Source organism: Oncorhynchus nerka, unplaced genomic scaffold (genome assembly GCF_034236695.1).
Source record: "Oncorhynchus nerka isolate Pitt River unplaced genomic scaffold, Oner_Uvic_2.0 unplaced_scaffold_2669, whole genome shotgun sequence".
Lineage (NCBI taxonomy): Eukaryota > Metazoa > Chordata > Actinopteri > Salmoniformes > Salmonidae > Oncorhynchus > Oncorhynchus nerka.
In genome coordinates, this window is record NW_027038631.1 from 17,501 (window position 1) to 33,621 (window position 16,121).

The 16,121-nt window shown below is 44.6% G+C and overlaps 1 protein-coding gene across 1 annotated transcript in view; it reads right to left on the reverse strand.

Annotated features, from left to right (window-relative positions):
* Positions 1-14,115, reverse strand: part of LOC135567047 (kinesin-like protein KIFC3) — a 22,246-nt gene extending 8,131 nt beyond the window's left edge. The window contains exons 1-4 of the mRNA XM_065014556.1: positions 13,903-14,115; positions 11,598-11,663; positions 3,088-3,225; positions 97-294 (exon numbers count right to left, since the gene is read on the reverse strand). Coding sequence (XP_064870628.1) covers positions 97-294; positions 3,088-3,225; positions 11,598-11,663; positions 13,903-14,115 — 615 coding nt within the window. The remainder of the gene's footprint in view (positions 1-96; positions 295-3,087; positions 3,226-11,597; positions 11,664-13,902) is intronic.
* Positions 14,116-16,121: the final 2,006 nt, after the last annotated feature.

Sequence of the window (16,121 nt, forward strand, 5' to 3'; positions counted from 1 at the left end):
TGTTCTTAACTGACTTGCCTAGTTAAATAAAGGTAAAATAAGAGAATGAGAAGGTATTGTATATACAGCAAGGTGTCTTTTTCAGACAATCCCTACCTTGACCTGTGGCTCTTTGGCCCTCTCTTTATCCAGCTCTAGCTGCAGCTCCCTCACTCTCTCCTCTCTTCTCCTCTGCTCCTCTCCTCTCCTCCACTCGCTTTGTTCGCTCTGTCGCTCCAGGTGAGACAGCTGATCAGCCCTCTGCTGCAGGGAACTCTCCAGGTGCTGCACCCGGCTGCGCAGGTTCTCATTCTCCTACAGGGGGAGATAGAGAGCACCGTTAGAGAGAACATTCTCCTACAGGGGGAGACACAGAGCACCGTTAGAGAGAACATTCTCCTACAGGGGGAGACAGAGCACCGTTAGAGAGAACATTCTCCTACAGGGGGAGACAGAGCACCGTTAGAGAGAACATTCTCCTACAGGGGGAGACAGAGCACCGTTAGAGAGAACATTCTCCTACAGGGGGAGACAGAGCACCGTTAGAGAGAACATTCTCCTACAGGGGGACACAGAGCACCGTTAGAGAGAACATTCTCCTACAGGGGGAGACACAGAGCACCGTTAGAGAGAACATTCTCCTACAGGGGGAGACAGAGCACCGTTAGAGAGAACATTCTCCTACAGGGGGAGACAGAGCACCGTTAGAGAGAACATTCTCCTACAGGGGGAGACACAGAGCACCGTTAGAGAGAACATTCTCCTACAGGGGAGACAGAGCACCGTTAGAGAGAACATTCTCCTACAGGGGGAGACAGAGCACCGTTAGAGAGAACATTCTCCTACAGGGGGAGACAGAGCACCGTTAGAGAGAACATTCTCCTACAGGGGGAGACAGAGCACCGTTAGAGAGAACATTCTCCTACAGGGGGAGACAGAGCACCGTTAGAGAGAACATTCTCCTACAGGGGGAGACAGAGCACCGTTAGAGATAACATTCTCCTTCAGGGGGAGACACAGAGCACCGTTAGAGAGAACATTCTCCTACAGGGGGAGACAGAGCACCGTTAGAGAGAACATTCTCCTACAGGGGGAGACACAGAGCACCGTTAGAGAGAACATTCTCCTACAGGGGGAGACAGAGCACCGTTAGAGAGAACATTCTCCTACAGGGGGAGACAGAGCACCGTTAGAGAGAACATTCTCCTACAGGGGGAGACAGAGCACCGTTAGAGAGAACATTCTCCTACAGGGGGAGACAGAGCACCGTTAGAGAGAACATTCTCCTACAGGGGGAGACAGAGCACCGTTAGAGAGAACATTCTCCTACAGGGGGAGACAGAGCACCGTTAGAGAGAACATTCTCCTTCAGGGGGAGACACAGCACCGTTAGAGAGAACATTCTCCTACAGGGGGAGACAGAGCACCGTTAGAGAGAACATTCTCCAGGGGAGACACAGGGGGAGACACAGAGCACCGTTAGAGAGAACATTCTCCTACAGGGGGAGACAGAGCACCGTTAGAGAGAACATTCTCCTTCAGGGGGAGACACAGAGCACCGTTAGAGAGAACATTCTCCTACAGGGGGAGACAGAGCACCGTTAGAGAGAACATTCTCCTACAGGGGGAGACACAGAGCACCGTTAGAGAGAACATTCTCCTACAGGGGGAGACAGAGCACCGTTAGAGAGAACATTCTCCTACAGGGGGAGACAGAGCACCGTTAGAGAGAACATTCTCCTACAGGGGGAGACAGAGCACCGTTAGAGAGAACATTCTCCTACAGGGGGAGACAGAGAGCACCGTTAGAGAGAACAATCTCCTACAGGGGGAGACAGAGCACCGTTAGAGAGAACATTCTCCTACAGGGGGAGACACAGAGCACCGTTAGAGAGAACATTCTCCTACAGGGGGAGACACAGAGCACCGTTAGAGAGAACATTCTCCTACAGGGGGAGACAGAGCACCGTTAGAGAGAACATTCTCCTACAGGGGGAGACAGAGCACCGTTAGAGATAACATTCTCCTTCAGGGGGAGACACAGAGCACCGTTAGAGAGAACATTCTCCTACAGGGGGAGACAGAGCACCGTTAGAGAGAACATTCTCCTACAGGGGGAGACACAGAGCACCGTTAGAGAGAACATTCTCCTACAGGGGGAGACAGAGCACCGTTAGAGAGAACATTCTCCTACAGGGGGAGACAGAGCACCGTTAGAGAGAACATTCTCCTACAGGGGGAGACAGAGCACCGTTAGAGAGAACATTCTCCTACAGGGGAGACAGAGCACCGTTAGAGAGAACATTCTCCTACAGGGGGAGACAGAGCACCGTTAGAGAGAACATTCTCCAGAGCACGTTAGAGAGAACATTCTCCTCAGGGGAGACAGAGCACCGTTAGAGAACATTCTCCTTCAGGGGAGACACAGCACCGTTAGAGAGAACATTCTCCTACAGGGGGAGACAGAGCACCGTTAGAGAGAACATTCTCCTACAGGGGGAGACACAGAGCACCGTTAGAGAGAACATTCTCCTACAGGGGAGACAGAGCACAGAGAGCATTCTCCGTTAGACAGTTAGAGAACATTCTCCTACAGGGGGAGACAGAGCACCGTTAGAGAGAACATTCTCCTACAGGGGGAGACAGAGAGCACCGTTAGAGAGAACAATCTCCTACAGGGGGAGACAGAGCACCGTTAGAGAGAACATTCTCCTACAGGGGGAGACACAGAGCACCGTTAGAGAGAACATTCTCCTACAGGGGGAGACACAGAGCACCGTTAGAGAGAACATTCTCCTACAGGGGGAGACAGAGCACCGTTAGAGAGAACATTCTCCTACAGGGGGAGACAGAGCACCGTTAGAGAGAACATTCTCCTACAGGGGGAGACACAGAGCAAGACCATATTCACATATAAATGTGTGTTATAGATCTGTCATTCTCATTGAAAGCAAGTCTAATAAATGGTAGATCTGTTCTATGTGTGCTATTTCTATGTGTCCTGTTCTTAAGTTCAATTTTTACGCTGTTTCAGCTTCAAACAACTTAAAATGCAATATTTGTGGTTCTTGTATAGGGACTAGTGTTCCGTTTGGGACTGCTTCTCACCTTGATGAGTACAGAGCTGGACTGGGAGGGGATGACAGAGAGCTGCTGCAGGAGGCCCTGGGTGACAGTCAGACTCTGTTTCAGACTCTCGTTCTCCGCTGACAGACACACAACCCGCTTCTCCGAGTCTGTGGCTCCCTGAGGAGGAACACAATGGATTACACTAAAGCATGACGAACAGGTGATATCAGACTAAAGCATGCTGAACAGGTGATATCACACTAAAGCATGATGAACAGGTTATATCACACTAAATCATGGTGAACAGGTTATATCACACTAAAGCATGATGAACATGTGATCAACAGTCAGAGATCACCAAGCGCAACATAGCTTCTGCGTGCATATCAGCTAGAAAGATGTGTCGGCATCGAGTAATTGTCTCTGGCCCCCTCCCAGTTAGGGGGAGTGATGAGCTCTACAGCAGAGTCTCACAACTCAATCGCTGGTTGAAAACTGTTTTCTGCCCCTCCCAAAAGATAGAATTTGTAGATAATTGGCCCTCTTTCTGGGACTCACCCACAAACAGGACCAAGCCTGACCTGCTGAGGAGTGACGGACTCCATCCTAGCTGGAGGGGTGCTCTCATCTTATCTACCAACATAGACAGGGCTCTAACTCCTCTAGCTCCACAATGAAATAGGGTGCAGGCCAGGCAGCAGGCTATTAGCCAGCCTGCCAGCATAGTGGAGTCTGCCACTAGCATAGTCAGTGTAGTCAGCTCAGCCATCACCATTGAGACCGTGTCTGTGCCTCGACCTAGGTTGGGCAAAACTAAACATGGCGGTGTTCGCCTTAGCAATCTCACTAGGATAAAGACCACCTCCATTCCTGTCATTACTGAAAGAGATCATGATACCTCACTTCTCAAAATAGGGCTACTTAATGTTAGATCCCTTACTTCAAAGGCAATTATAGTCAATGAACTAATCACTGATCATAATCTTGATGTGATTGGCCTGACTGAAACATGGCTTAAGCCTGATGAATTTACTGTGTTAAATGAGGCCTCACCTCCTGGCTACACTAGTGACCATATCCCCGTGCATCCCGCAAAGGCGGAGGTGTTGCTAACATTTACGATAGCAAATTTCAATTTACAAAAAAAAAAAATGACGTTTTCGTCTTTTGAGCTTCTAGTCATGAAATCTATGCAGCCTACTCAATCACTTTTTATAGCTACTGTTTACAGGCCTCCTGGGCCATATACAGCGTTTCTCACTGAGTTCCCTGAATTCCTATCGGACCTTGTAGTCATTGCAGATAATATTCTAATCTTTGGTGACTTTAATATTCACATGGAAAAGTCCACAGACCCACTCCAAAAGGCTTTCGGAGCCATCATCGACTCAGTGGGTTTTGTCCAACATGTCTCTGGACCCACTCACTGTCACAGTCATACGCTGGACCTAGTTTTGTCCCATGGAATAAATGTTGTGGATCTTAATGTTTTTCCTCATAATCCTGGACTATCCGACCACCATTTTATTACGTTTGCAATTGCAACAAATAATCTGCTCAGACCCCAACCAAGGAACATCAAAAGTCGTGCTATAAATTCACAGACAACACAAAGATTCCTTGATGCCCTTCCAGATTCCCTCTGCCTACCCAAGGACGCCAGAGGACAAAAATCCGTTAACCACCTAACTGAGTATCTCAATTTAACCTTGCGCAATACCTAGATGCAGTTGCACCCTAAAAACTAAAAAAATGTCTCATAAGAAACTAGCTCCCTGGTACACAGAAAATACCCGAGCTCTGAAGCAAGCTTCCAGAAAATTGGAACGGAAATGGCGCCACACCAAACTGGAAGTCTTCCGACTAGCTTGGAAGGACGGTACCGTGCAGTACCGAAGAGCCCTTACTGCTGCTCGATCATCCTATTTTTCTAACTTAATTGAGGAAAATAAGAACAATCCGAAATTCCTTTTTGATACTGTCGCAAAGCTAACTAAAAAGCAGCATTCCCCAAGAGAGGATGACTTTCACTTTAGCAGTGATAAATTCATGAACTTCTTTGAGGAAAAGATTATGATTATTAGAAAGCAAATTACGGACTCCTCTTTAAACCTGCGTATTCCTCCAAACCTCAGTTGTCCTGAGTCTGCACAACTCTGCCAGGACCTAGGATCAAGAGAGACGCTCAAGTCTTTTAGTACTATATCTCTTGACACAATGATGAAAATAATCATGGCCTCTAAACCTTCAAGCTGCATACTGGACCCTATTCCAACTAAACTACTGAAAGAGCTGCTTCCTGTGCTTGGCCCTCCTATGTTGAACATAATAAACGGCTCTCTATCCACTGGATGTGTACCAAACTCACTAAAAGTGGCAGTAATAAAGCCTCTCTTGAAAAAGCCAAACCTTGACCCAGAAAATATAAAAAACTATCGGCCTATATCGAATCTTCCATTCCTCTCAAAAATTTTAGAGAAGGCTGTTGCGCAGCAACTCACTGCCTTCCTGAAGACAAACAATGTATACGAAATGCTTCAGTCTGGTTTTAGACCCCATCATAGCACTGAGACGGCACTTGTGAAGGTGGTAAATGACATTTTAATGGCAACGGACCGAGGCTCTGCATCTGTCCTCGTGCTCCTAGACCTTAGTGCTGCTTTTGATACCATCGATCACCACATTCTTTTGGAGAGATTGGAAACCCAAATTGGTCTACACGGACATGTTCTGGCCTGGTTTAGATCTTATCTGTCGGAAAGATATCAGTTTGTCTCTGTGAATGGTTTGTCCTCTGACAAATCAACTGTAAATTTCGGTGTTCCTCAAGGTTCTGTTTTAGGACCACTATTGTTTTCACTATATATTTTACCTCTTGGGGATGTTATTCGAAAACATAATGTAAACTTTCACTGCTATGCGGATGACACACAGCTGTACATTTCAATGAAACATGGTGAAGCCCCAAAATTGCCCTCGCTAGAAGCATGTGTTTCAGACATAAGGAAGTGGATGGCTGCAAACTTTCTACTATTAAACTCGGACAAAACAGAGATGCTTGTTCTAGGTCCCAAGAAACAAAGAGATGAACAGGTTATATCTTCTGTTGAATCTGACAATTAATCTTAATGGTTGTACAGTCGTCTCAAATAAAACTGTGAAGGACCTCGGCGTTACTCTGGACCCTGATCTCTCTTTTGAAGAACATATCAAGACCATTTCGAGGACAGCTTTTTTCCATCTACGTAACATTGCAAAAATCAGAAACTTTCTGTCCAAAAATGATGCAGAAAAATTAATCCATGCTTTTGTCACTTCTAGGTTAGACTACTGCAATGCTCTATTTTCCGGCTACCCGGATAAAGCACTAAATAAACTTCAGTTAGTGCTGAATACGGCTGCTAGAATCCTGACTAGAACCAAAAATTTGATCATATTACTCCAGTGCTAGCCTCTCTACACTGGCTTCCTGTCAAAGCAAGGGCTGATTTCAAGGTTTTACTGCTAACCTACAAAGCATTACATGGGCTTGCTCCTACCTATCTCTCTGATTTGGTCCTGCCGTACATACCTACACGTACGCTACGGTCACAAGACGCAGGCCTCCTAATTGTCCCTAGAATTTCTAAGCAAACAGCTGAGGCAGGGCTTTCTCCTATAGAGCTCCATTTTTATGGAACGGTCTGCCTACCCATGTCAGAGACGCAAACTCGGTCTCAACCTTTAAGTCTTTACTGAAGACTCATCTCTTCAGTGGGTCATATGATTGAGTGTAGTCTGGCCCAGGAGTGGGAAGGTGAACGGAAAGGCTCTGGAGCAACGAACCGCCCTTGCTGTCTCTGCCTGGCCGATTCCCCTCTTTCCACTGGGATTCTCTGCCTCTACCCTGTTACGGGGCTGAGTCACTGGCTTACTGGGGCTCTCTCATGCCGTCCCTGGGGGGGTGCGTCACCTGGGTGGGTTGATTCACTGTTGTGGTCGGCCTGTCTGGGTTGGCGCCCCCCTTGGGTTGTGCCGTGGCGGAGATCTTTGTGGGCTATACTCGGCCTTGTCTCAGGATGGTAAGTTGGTGGTTGAAGATATCCCTCTAGTGGTGTGGGGGCTGTGCTTTGGCAAAGTGGGTGGGGTTATATCCTTCCTGTTTGGCCCTGTCCGGGGTGTCCTCGGATGGGGCCACAGTGTCTCCTGACCCCTCCTGTCTCAGCCTCCAGTATTTATGCTGCATTAGTTTATGTGTCGGGGGGCTAGGGTCAGTTTGTTATATCTGGAGTACTTCTCCTGTCCTATTCGGTGTCCTGTGTGAATCTAAGTGTGCGTTCTCTAATTCTCTCCTTCTCTCTCTCTTTCTTTCTCTCTCTCGGAGGACCTGAGCCCTAGGACCATGCCCCAGGACTACCTGACATGATGACTCCTTGCTGTCCCCAGTCCACCTGGCCATGCTGCTGCTCCAGTTTCAACTGGCCTGGGCCCTAGGACCATGTCCCAGGACTACCTGACATGATGACTCCTTGCTGTCCCCAGTCCACCTGGCCATGCTGCTGCTCCAGTTTCAACTGTTCTGCCTTACTATTATTCAACCATGCTGGTCATTTATGAACATTTGAACATCTTGGCCACGTTCTGTTATAATCTCCACCCGGCACAGCCAGAAGAGGACTGGCCACCCCACATATGCTCTCTCTAATTCTCTCTTTCTTTCTCTCTCTCTCGGAGGACCTGAGCCCTAGGACCGTGCCCCAGGACTACCTGACATGATGACTCCTTGCTGTCCCCAGTCCACCTGACTGTGCTGCTGCTCCAGTTTCAACTGTTCTGCCTTATTATTATTCGACCATGCTGGTCATTTATGAACATTTGAACATCTTGGTCATGTTCTGTTATAATCTCTACCCGGCACAGCCAGAAGAGGACTGGCCACCCCACATAGCCTGGTTCCTCTCTAGGTTTCTTCCTAGGTTTTGGCCTTTCTAGGGAGTTTTTCCTAGCCACCGTGCTTTTACACCTGCATTGTTTGCTGTTTGGGGTTTTAGGCTGGGTTTCTGTACAGCACTTTGAGATATCAGCTGATGTACGAAGGGCTATATAAATAAATTTGATTTGATTTGATTTGATATCACACTAAAGCATGATGAACAGGTTATATCACACTAAAGCATGATGAACAGGTTATATCACACTAAATCATGATGAACAGGTTATATCACACTAAAGCATGATGAACAGGTTATATCACACTAAAGCATGATGAACAGGTTATATCACACTAAAGCATGATGAACAGGTTATATCACACTAAAGCATGATGAACAGGTTATATCACACTAAATCATGATGAACAGGTGATATCACACTAAAGCATGATGAACAGGTTATATCACACTAAATCATGATGAACAGGTGATATCACATTAAAGCATGATGAACAGGTTATATCACACTAAATCATGATGAACAGGTTATATCACACTAAAGCATGATGAACAGGTTATATCACACTAAAGCATGATGAACAGGTTATATCACACTAAAGCATGCTGAACAGGTTATATCACACTAAAGCATGATGAACAGGTTATATCACACTAAAGCATGCTGAACAGGTTATATAACACTAAAGCATGATGAACAGGTTATATCACACTAAAGCATGATGAACAGGTTATATAACACTAAATCATGATGAACAGGTTATATCACACTAAAGCATGCTGAACAGGTTATATAACACTAAAGCATGATGAACAGGTTATATCACACTAAAGCATGATGAACAGGTTATATCACACTAAATCATGATGAACAGGTTATATCACACTAAAGCATGATGAACAGGTGATATCACACTAAAGCATGATGAACAGGTTATATCACACTAAAGCATGATGAACAGGTTATATCACACTAAATCATGATGAACAGGTTATATCACACTAAAGCATGATGAACAGGTTATATCACACTAAATCATGATGAACAGGTGATATCACACTAAAGCATGCTGAACAGGTTATATCACACTAAATCATGATGAACAGGTGATATCACACTAAAGCATGCTGAACAGGTTATATCACACTAAATCATGATGAACAGGTTATATCACACTAAATCATGATGAACAGGTGATATCACATTAAAGCATGACGAACAGGTTATATCACACTAAAGCATGATGAACAGGTTATATCACACTAAAGCATGATGAACAGGTTATATCACATTAAAGCATGACGAACAGGTTATATCACACTAAAGCATGATGAACAGGTTATATCACACTAAAGCATGATGAACAGGTTATATCACACTAAAGCATGATGAACAGGTTATATCACACTAAAGCATGATGAACAGGTTATATCACACTAAAGCATGCTGAACAGGTTATATAACACTAAAGCATGATGAACAGGTTATATCACACTAAAGCATGATGAACAGGTTATATAACACTAAATCATGATGAACAGGTTATATCACACTAAAGCATGCTGAACAGGTTATATAACACTAAAGCATGATGAACAGGTTATATCACACTAAAGCATGATGAACAGGTGATATCACACTAAAGCATGATGAACAGGTTATATCACACTAAAGCATGCTGAACAGGTTATATCACACTAAAGCATGATGAACAGGTTATATAACACTAAAGCATGATGAACAGGTTATATCACACTAAAGCATGCTGAACAGGTTATATAACACTAAAGCATGATGAACAGGTTATATCACACTAAATCATGATGAACAGGTTATATCACACTAAAGCATGACGAACAGGTTATATCACACTAAATCATGATGAACAGGTTATATCACATTAAAGCATGATGAACAGGTGATATCACACTAAAGCATGATGAACAGGTTATATCACACTAAAGCATGATGAACAGGTTATATCACACTAAATCATGATGAACAGGTTATATCACACTAAAGCATGATGAACAGGTTATATCACACTAAAGCATGATGAACAGGTTATATCACACTAAAGCATGCTGAACAGGTTATATAACACTAAAGCATGATGAACAGGTTATATCACACTAAAGCATGATGAACAGGTTATATAACACTAAATCATGATGAACAGGTTATATCACACTAAAGCATGATGAACAGGTTATATCACACTAAAGCATGCTGAACAGGTTATATAACACTAAAGCATGATGAACAGGTTATATCACACTAAAGCATGATGAACAGGTTATATCACACTAAAGCATGATGAACAGGTTATATCACACTAAAGCATGCTGAACAGGTTATATAACACTAAAGCATGATGAACAGGTTATATCACACTAAAGCATGATGAACAGGTTATATCACACTAAATCATGATGAACAGGTTATATCACACTAAAGCATGATGAACAGGTTATATCACACTAAAGCATGATGAACAGGTTATATCACACTAAAGCATGCTGAACAGGTTATATCACACTAAAGCATGATGAACAGGTTATATCACACTAAAGCATGCTGAACAGGTTATATAACACTAAAGCATGATGAACAGGTTATATCACACTAAAGCATGATGAACAGGTTATATAACACTAAATCATGATGAACAGGTTATATCACACTAAAGCATGCTGAACAGGTTATATAACACTAAAGCATGATGAACAGGTTATATCACACTAAAGCATGATGAACAGGTTATATCACACTAAATCATGATGAACAGGTTATATCACACTAAAGCATGATGAACAGGTTATATCACACTAAATCATGATGAACAGGTGATATCACACTAAAGCATGATGAACAGGTTATATCACACTAAATCATGATGAACAGGTGATATCACATTAAAGCATGACGAACAGGTTATATCACACTAAAGCATGATGAACAGGTTATATCACACTAAAGCATGCTGAACAGGTTATATAACACTAAAGCATGATGAACAGGTTATATCACACTAAAGCATGATGAACAGGTTATATAACACTAAATCATGATGAACAGGTTATATCACACTAAAGCATGCTGAACAGGTTATATAACACTAAAGAATGATGAACAGGTTATATCACACTAAAGCATGATGAACAGGTTATATCACACTAAAGCATGACGAACAGGTTATATCACACTAAAGCATGACGAACAGGTTATATCACACTAAAGCATGATGAACAGGTTATATCACACTAAAGCATGACGAACAGGTTATATCACACTAAAGCATGACGAACAGGTTATATCACACTAAAGCATGATGAACAGGTTATATCACACTAAAGCATGATGAACAGGTTATATAACACTAAAGCATGACGAACAGGTTATACCAGTCAATACCGGTCCCACAATGTTGCCTGTTTGTTGCCTAACCAGTATGATTTCCCTATAGGTTTAAAACCAAGCCAGTGAAAGATACCTCAATGCTGACACACCACAGGGATTTTCACACTACACCATTTTGTCTCTGACTACAGCAGCAGTGTAAACATGTACCGCGGCAGCTTTGCTGATAACAAATGGAGCAGATTGTCTCGAATGCTTACAGAGTCCGTTCTCAGTCTGGACAGCTCCTCCTCCCGCTCCTCGATGCAGCTCTTCAGTTCGTCGATCTGGGGAGGAAACAGGGAAAGTATGTCGTCTGTAGTCTTGTACAAGAAGCTTAAAGGGAAGAAGATGGGATTTAAAAGGACGGATTGGATGCTGAAAAAGAGAGAAGGTTTTTTTTGTTCATCGATTGGAAATGTGCATTTGACAGTGTGCGGGTACTGTCATAATGTTTTTAAAAGAATATGAATTATGACTCATAGCACGCTAACTTCAATCATCTCCAAACTGCACGCAGAAACATACAAATGGTATTCATGAGGACACCTGTCTCTGGGGAAGTAGAAAAAAGACCTACATCTCTAAATCTCTCATTATCCCTTTAAACATGAACACCCCATAACAGGGTTAGGGCCAATTTAAATTCAATCAATTGAAGATGTTAACTTTATTAGACCAGATGGCTGACAAAACAACCATGATGATGGCAATTAGACAAAGTTCTGTGTTTGTGGCCAAATCCTCTGAAGTTAATAGTGGCTGTTTAAACCACTCTGAACCATGGAATATAGTTAGAGTATGGATGGATTACAGTTAGAGTATGGATGGATTACATGGATTACAGTTAGAGTATGGATGGATTACAGTTAGAGTATGGATGGATTACATGGATTACAGTTAGAGTATGGATGGATTACAGTTAGAGTATGGATGGATTACAGTTAGAGTATGATAGATAAAAGCTTTGCTTTATCTTGGCCAGGTCGCAATTGTAAATGAGAACTTGTTCTCAACTTGCTTACCTGGTTAAATAAAGGTGAAATAAATAAATAAATAAATGGATGGATTACAGTTAGAGTATGGATGGATTACAGTTAGAGTATGGATGGATTACAGTTAGAGTATGGATGGATTACAGTTAGAGTATGGATGGATTACAGTTAGAGTATGGATGGATTACAGTTAGAGTATGGATGGATTACATGGATTACAGTTGATCCTGGCCCATAGACGACTTCCAGGGTAAGGAACCATCTGACTGACGATACGGTGTAAAAAAAAGTTAGCTATCCTTTAATTGAATTTACAAATCAATCATTGCAAATAGGGCATTAAATGGTCAAGGATTTCTTACTAAACTGAATCTGATAAGCTTTAGTAATTGTGTTTATGAGCCCAAGCGCTTCCCACATGCAACAAAGGGACAAGTGGGAAATGTCTGAAAACAGTCAAATGGCTGAATTGAGAAGCGATGAAAAGGATTAAATGATGTGTTTCGTGTCGTTTGTTTTGTTTTGTTACCATGACTACAAGTATCACTGAAATAATGCTCCTGTAGCATATATGTTAACACATATTGTTCAGATGTATTGTATCATATAAGGGACAAATATGTAATAAACATTTTAATACTAAATGTGTTACATATATATGAGCATATAAGTATTATGTATATATGCACATATATGTGGATATAAGGCAGAAATATTTGTCACATATATGAAAACGGCCCATTATTGTGTATCCCAACATATATTTTGTGTCACAATACCCCATAGTGTTAAACGTAATGATGTTTTTTAAAGTTTTTACCTATTAATAAAACATGAAAAGCTGAAATGCAGTGGTTTAAAGTATTTAAGTGAAAATACTTTAAAGTATTACTTAAGTAGTTTTTTTTGTGGTATCTGTACTTTACTTTACTATTTACATTTTTGACAACTTTTACTTTTACTTCACTACATTCCGAAAGAAAATAATGTACTTTTTACTCCATATATATCCCTATATCCCTAAGCCTGGTGAAGTTATTAATTACACTTTGGATGGTGTATCAAAACACCCAGTCACTACAAAGATACAAGCATCCTAACTCAGTTACCAGAGAGGTTAGAAACTGCTCAGGGCCAACCCACAGCTCTCTGCTTCCTCCCCCAACAGGATGGATAGCCTATTCTCATCAGAGAGGTTTTTGAAACCTTGAATAAGGGTTTAAAATTTGGGGAAATGACACTCTCTAATTGTTTTATATTTTTGACATTTTGTCAGGAAATGCAGCTCCGTCTCAGGTTCTGCTGTTGTGCAGTGGTTTCACAGCCTTTCCTCTACAGGGAGACAGGTTTTCCTGTGTCTAACCTTCTCAATGGCAAGGCTGTGATCACTGAGCCTGTACTTTCTCTCTCTCTCTCTCTCTCTCTCTCTCTCTCTCTCTCTCTCTCTCTCTCTCGCTCTCTCTCTCTCTCTCTCTCGGTGTGCATGCGTGTTTACATTCGTGCATGCATATGCATGTGTGATGGACTGTACCTGATGTTGGAAGACCTGTACTCGTGAGTGTCGGTCCTGTTCTCTCTGCTCCAGTTGGGAGTGCAGCAGCCGTAGTTCTCCCCTCAGCTGGCTCTTCTCTCCCTGTAGTCCATACAGAGACTCTACCAACCTGTGGAGCCCTGCCCCGGCACCAGGGACATCAGCACCACACTCACCTAAAGGCAGACAATACTCTAGGATTATGACAGACATCTTTGTCATTATACTCATTATCATCAGCAGCAGTATTATCATCATCATCATCACCACCATCATCAACATCATCACCAACATTAGCATCAACATCATCATCATCATCATCATCATCATCATCATCATCATCATCATCACCACCACCACCATCATCACCGTCATCATTATCAACATTATTATCACCACCATCATCACTATCACCACCATCATCATCACCACTATCGCCTCTATCCCTCACTATCACCACTATCACCACAATCATCATCACCACTATCACCATTACCACTATCACTCTTATCACCACTATTATCATCACCACCCTCATTATCAACATTATTATCACCACCATCATCACTATCACCACTATCATCATCATCACCACTATCACCACTATCACCACAATCATCATCACCACTATCACTCTTATCACCACTGTTATCATCACCACTATCACCACTATCATCATCACCACTATCACCATTACCACTATCACCCCAAATATCATTACCGCTATCACTGGCTATGTAGAGGGGGATGGGGGTCTACATAGCCAGAGGAGAGGGGGTGGGGGTCTACATAGCCAGAGAGGAGAGGGGGTGGGGTCTACATAGCCAGAGGAGAGGGGGGTGGGGGTCTACATAGCCAGAGGAGAGGGGGGTGGGGGTCTACATAGCCAGAGGAGAGGGGGTGGGGGTCTACATAGCCAGAGGAGAGGGGGTGGGGGTCTACATATCCAGAGGAGAGGGGGTGGGGGTCTACATAGCCAGAGGAGAGGGGGTGGGGGTCTACATAGCCAGAGGAGAGGGGGTGGGGGTCTACATATCCAGAGGAGAGGGGGTGGGGGTCTACATAGCCAGAGGAGAGGGGGTGGGGGTCTACATAGCCAGAGGAGAGGGGGTGGGTGTGTCTACATAGCCAGAGGAGAGGGGGTGGGGGTCTACATATCCAGAGGAGGGGGGGTGGGGGTCTACATAGCCAGAGGAGAGGGGGGTGGGGGTCTACATAGCCAGAGGAGAGGGGGTGGGGGTCTACATATCCAGAGGAGAGGGGGTGGGGGTCTACATAGCCAGAGGAGAGGGGGTGGGGGTCTACATAGCCAGAGGAGAGGGGGTGGGGGTCTACATATCCAGAGGAGAGGGGGTGGGGGTCTACATAGCCAGAGGAGAGGGGGGTGGGGGTCTACATAGCCAGAGGAGAGGGGGTGGGGGTCTACATATCCAGAGGAGAGGGGGTGGGGGTCTACATAGCCAGAGGAGAGGGGGTGGGGGTCTACATAGCCAGAGGAGAGGGGGTGGGGGTCTACATAGCCAGAGGAGAGGGGGTGGGGGTCTACATAGCCAGAGGAGAGAGGGGGTCTACATAGCCAGAGGAGAGGGGGTGGGGGTCTACATAGCCAGAGGAGAGGGGGGTGGGGGTCTACATAGCCAGAGGAGAGGGGGTCTACATAGCCAGAGGAGAGGGGGGTGGGGGTCTACATAGCCAGAGGAGAGGGGGGTCTACATAGCCAGAGGAGAGGGGGGGTGGGGTCTACATAGCCAGAGGAGAGGGGGGTCTACATAGCCAGAGGAGAGGGGGTGGGGGTCTACATAGCCAGAGGAGAGGGGGGTCTACATAGCCAGAGGAGAGGGGGTGGGGGTCTACATAGCCAGAGGAGAGGGGGGTCTACATAGCCAGAGGAGATGGGGGTGGGGGTCTACATAGCCAGAGGAGAGGGGGTGGGGGTCTACATAGCCAGAGGAGATGGGGGGTGGGGGTCTACATAGCCAGAGGAGGGGGGTGGGGGTCTACATAGCCAGAGGAGAGGGGGTGGGGGTCTACATAGCCAGAGGAGATGGGGGTGGGGATCTACATAGCCAGAGGAGAGGGGGGTGGGGGTCTACATAGCCAGAGGAGATGGGGGTGGGGGTCTACATAGCCAGAGGAGATGGGGGGTGGGGTCTACATAGCCAGAGGAGATGCTGGATGTTTAACTCAAGGGCAGATGCAGACACGTGATCCTGGGAAAA